Source organism: Quercus lobata, chromosome 11, assembly GCF_001633185.2.
Source record: "Quercus lobata isolate SW786 chromosome 11, ValleyOak3.0 Primary Assembly, whole genome shotgun sequence".
Lineage (NCBI taxonomy): Eukaryota > Viridiplantae > Streptophyta > Magnoliopsida > Fagales > Fagaceae > Quercus > Quercus lobata.
Genome location: NC_044914.1, coordinates 34,944,856 through 34,949,873, shown reverse-complemented (window position 1 = coordinate 34,949,873; position 5,018 = coordinate 34,944,856). Strand labels below are relative to the sequence as shown.

Here is a 5,018-nt window from a genome sequence, read left to right as displayed (position 1 = left end):
ATTTTTTTTTAAAAAATATTATATAAATTTATTGATGTGAAAGAGAGATGTTTCACCCCTCCTTCTAGTTGTAATCCAAGCCTTTTTTTTCTTTTTTTTTTATTTAATGGAATTGCCAACTTTCTTCTAAAAAATATCATATTATTGGTGGTGAGAAATAAAAATGGAATATTATAGTAATCGGCCTCTGTTGATCAAGAAAGGCACAAAGTTGACAACGCCCAAATTTCCCAATTAAAAACAAGTTACCTTTTTTGAACCAATCGAAAGCTTCCAAATGAGTCTCACTCTCACCACGCCCAGTAATAATGTGCCTAGGTATCTCTTCCTCCAATACAGATTTCCCATCAACACAAAGATTCACCCTCCATTCACATAACAACTGTCCTCGATTCCCAAGAAAATCAAATTCTCGACAAAAAAAATAAAATCCCCCAAAAAAATACAAAAAGATACATGGAATCCCGGAAATTGGCAGCTTTACTCTCATCCTTGATCTCTGAACTCATCCTTCTCCTCCTCCTTCTTTTCCCTTCCTCCGCTCCACTTTCCCTCAATTCCAATTCCAGTAATTCCACCAATTCCAATTCCAATGCAAACCTTTTCCCTCTCATCCACCACTTCCTTTCCATACAAAAAATCGCCGCCTCCCTCGGTTTCCTCTCAATTTCCCGGAAACGCAAGCGAACCCATTTGCCAGAACCAGAAGCTGGACCCATCGATGATGAAGAAAACCCAGAACTCGGACCTCGACTCGGTGGCGGCCGAGTCCAACTCGTTCTGACTCGGACCCCCGATTCCTTCAAGAATTGCTTCAGAATGACCTCCTCAACCTTTGAATGGCTCTCTGGCTTGCTCGAACCATTGCTAGAGTGTCGTGACCCTGTTGGTTCACCCTTGAACCTCTCCGCCGAGCTTCGTCTCGGTCTCGGTCTGTATCGCTTGGCCACTGGGTCCGATTACCCCGAAATATCTAACCGATTCGGTGTCTCCGAGTCAGTAGCGAAATTCTGTACCAAACAATTATGCCGTGTTCTTTGCACCGATTTTCGATTCTGGGTCACTTTCCCTACCCCAAACGAGCTTGAATCCGTGTCCACAGCGTTTCAAACCCTCACTGGATTGCCAAATTGTTGTGGTGTACTAGAGTGTACAAGGTTCAAGGTTGTCAAGAAAAATGATGAAATTGAAGAACATAGCATTGCTGCTCAAATAGTTGTCGATTCCTCCTGTCGAATCCTCAGCATTGTCGCAGGCTATCGCGGCAATAAGGCTGATTATAAGGTTCTAAAGTCATCGACTTTGTGTAAGGATATTGAAGAAGGAAGGTTATTGAATTCACCTCCAGTGAATGTAAATGGTGTGGCTGTGAATCAGTATTTAGTTGGAAATAGAGGGTACCCTTTGCTTCCTTGGTTAATGGTACCTTATGTGGAAGCCTTGCCTGGTTCTTGTGAAGAGAATTTCAATAAGGTGCATAGTTTGATGCGTGTTTCGGGGCTTAAAGCCAGTGCTAGTTTGAAGAATTGGGGTGTTTTGAGCAGGCCTGTAGAGGAGGAGTTTAAGATTGCAGTTGCTTATATTGGTGCTTGTTCCATGCTTCACAATGCGTTGCTTATGAGGGAGGACTATACGGCTTTGGGGGATGGATTGGGGGACTGTTATCAGAGCACTGACTACTATAGTGGGTTGGAGGAGAATTTGATTGGGAGCAAGGCTTCTGATATAAGAAATGCATTGGCTACAAGAGCAAATGAGTTACATGATTGAAGATTGTTCTATGAGCATTTAGTTGTTTGGTGCAGTTCAAAACCAATTAGGAGTCGGCTTATTGTGGATTTTAGAAGGAGGTAGCTAACATTGTTCTGGTCAACATTTTTTAGATAGGTAGTTGAGATTTTTTAGATAGAAGATTATCAAAATGTTCCTTCAGATTTTACATTTAAACAAAAAAAAAAATAGAGATCCATAAGATTAGAGAACTTTTCTGTTGCTCCAATTTTGTTCCATTTGCTTGCCAATTAATTTTTGAAGATGCATTCAGTTCAGCATCTTTGTACTAATTTTTAAAGTGAAATGCAGGGGATATTTTTTTTCCCTCTCCCTCAAGATTGTAAATCATATCTTTAAAAAAAAAGATTGTGATAACTATCTGTTGGACATAGTTATTCTTATTTCTCAGTTAGTTGAAACTTGAAAGCTTGTTTGTCTGTCTTTTGTAGTTCTGCAAAAGGCTTTTCGATATTTCATTTAGCTTTCCAATGGAAAGGAGGTGAATCTTCAATGCTAGTGACAAATAAAAACCTTAAAATGTTTTCCCTTTATCGTTTCTGATCCAGGGACACACTGAATTGGTAAATATGGTTTACCTCAATGTTGATACTTTTATATTGATTGATTGGTTCTCAACTGAAAACATTTCGTGTTCTTCTTGTGCTTATGTTCCCTTGTGGGTTGTGACTGTGACGTTGAAATATACTAGAGGGTATCTTCAAATGTAAGTTGATTGAAGACAGTAACTGTCAGCTAAAAGCAAAAAAGATTGAAAAGATCGACACCAAAAAGCTTTTAGAGAATGTTTTTATAGTTTGGCACAGCCATTTTATATTCTGTAATGGGATTCCCAAACTTGGGTTATAGATTAAATTAATAGATTATTACAGTCATAGTTGCAGTAAATTGAATAGTGAAGGCATTGTTTAATACTCAATTGTTGCAAATAGCTCTCTCTTAGTTAATTCACTTGTCATTCAAGCTTATGCAAATGGGCCAGATGTGTCTTTGTACCCAACTTCGGAAGTGGTGGGGGGGGGGGGGGGTTGGGGTTGTTGATTGCAAAGCATGTTCCTTAGAATCGCCCTGGTTGCAGTTTAGGAACCAAGGTCCAAGATAGCAAGCTGCATTCTTTGGTCATGGTGATGGAAAGTAGTTGTATATATATGTATATATACATGTTATAACTAAAGAGGGATCCTACTTGAATAGTAGAATAATGGAGAGCAATTTCAAGTAAAATAAAATTGAGTTTAAGATCTCACTTGAAGTGAGGAACAAGTGAACTTCTTGTTTGGATCTTGCATGAGCGAGGGATAGACAAAACTTTTTATCTAGATTTTATTACGGTTATTGAAGAGTTTGCTTGAGCAAGAAAAGGTAGTTCACTTGAGTGAGATGCATTTTCGCTTAAGTGAGATATTTACAGAAAGTTTACTTATAAAGAATTTTGCAAAAGAAAAAAGGGAAATAAACTTATTTGTGTCCATGACAGCTAGATTGTAGTGGTAAAGTTTTAAAGTACTTGTCCAAACATGAGTGACTTTTCAAAGATGCATTTTCGTTGGTAATTCTTCATTATTTTATAAATTAAAAATTGTTTTCTTTTTCTTTTTAATATAGATTATGCACAGCATAGATAAAAATTCACAGAATTCTCCAAGTTTGCTACTCGTAGAATCTTGGTTTAACTGTATCCTGGAAACAATTTACCTACAACCCATTAGTAAACTCAATCGAGTGGAGATGAATATCGTCTTAAAGAAAATGATCATTCTGTGCATCTAAGTCTCTTCTTCCTTATAATTTTCATTGATTTTTCCTAAATTTCCCTAAAAACAATTTGGTTTAAATAATATACTAGTCTGCAGTTGTAAGAATTGCAAAATTAGTGAAAATATTTAATTTAATGTTGCCCAAAATACATTTGAGTAGTTTCTTTTTGTTATTCGATGGCCTAAATTCCAAGTTTTAAGACTTTTTTTTTGTTTAATTTGGTACTAAATAAGATGAATAAGTTTTCACTCCTCACACAGTATTGCATTTTTGTCATTATCATTTAACAATAATTGATACACACAACACATCAAATACTATTTATCTATATGAATGTACAAATGGATGAAGATCTTCGCCTATCTGATAAATCATTTTATTCATTTTTTTTTCTTGTAACAAGTGTGAGTGAGGGATTTGATCTCAGTGACTCCTTTATGAAAAAAATTGGACAATATCAGTAAGTTATAATGATTACTGATTAGTGTTTAGTATATACGTTAGTATAGTCCATTGGGCTTGGGCCTAGTGCACTGTATTTGTACACTCATATTACTTTTACTTCACACATACTATATAATCTATGTCTATATAAGGCTCTCTATGGTAGAGTATTATACATAGAAAATATACATTAATATACAGATTATTCTCTCTCTCTCTCTCTCTCTTTTTTTTTTTTTTTTTTTTGAGAAAGAAACCTCGAAACTTTCATTGAAGAAAAAATCAACCGTTATCAGTAAACAAAATAGAGTTAAGGTGTAGTAGAACATCCTCCATTCACATCGAGAAATCTCTAACATGTCTGACATGTTTTGCTAGATTGTAAGCAACAGAATTACCTAGTTTACGAATATGTGAGAAAGAAATACAACAAATGGCTTCTGCAGTGGCCTTGGCTGATGCAAGGATATGGCCAAAAGGGGATAAAGATTGTTCTGCGCTGTTGAGGGTGTTGATCACACTTTCAGAGTCACCTTCAACAATAAAAGAGGAGCAACCAAGCTCAAGGGTAAAGGAGATAGCTCGTGCTGCTGCCAAGGCTTCTACCACATCTGAGGAATGAGGTAGAGGAATTTGCTGAGAGAGTGAAGCCAGGACATGTCCTTGGTCGTTGCAAATCACCACTCCCAGGCCTGCCTTCCCGATATCCCTGAAAGTAGCACCATCAAAATTCACCCTAAGAGTGTTTGCTATTGGAGGAGACCACCTTACCCATGGAGGTGAAGGGGCTGAACGCAGAGATGGGGGAGTGAACTTTGCTTGGCAAAAGAGTTGGAGAGCTTCCTGTGAATTCTGAGCAACCTGCGTGATGGGATAGTTAGAGCTGTTTGTCAAAATCTGGTTTCGATGAAACTAGATTGTCCACATAAGCATCACAATCAACTTCAAATTTTTTCCTTCACTGTAGTTATAGAGCAGTAAATCTGAGTCTACGATGAAAATTAAGCTCCTGATATGTATCTCAA

The 5,018-nt window shown here is 37.2% G+C and overlaps 1 protein-coding gene across 1 annotated transcript; it reads left to right on the top strand.

The window, feature by feature from the left end:
- The first annotated feature begins 239 nt into the window (after positions 1-239).
- Positions 240-2,103, top strand: LOC115967702 (protein ANTAGONIST OF LIKE HETEROCHROMATIN PROTEIN 1-like). Its single transcript, XM_031086840.1, has one exon. It carries the CDS (start codon positions 457-459, stop codon positions 1,768-1,770), a length of 1,314 nt encoding a protein of 437 aa, XP_030942700.1. The 5' UTR covers positions 240-456; the 3' UTR covers positions 1,771-2,103.
- The last annotated feature ends 2,915 nt before the right edge of the window (positions 2,104-5,018 follow it).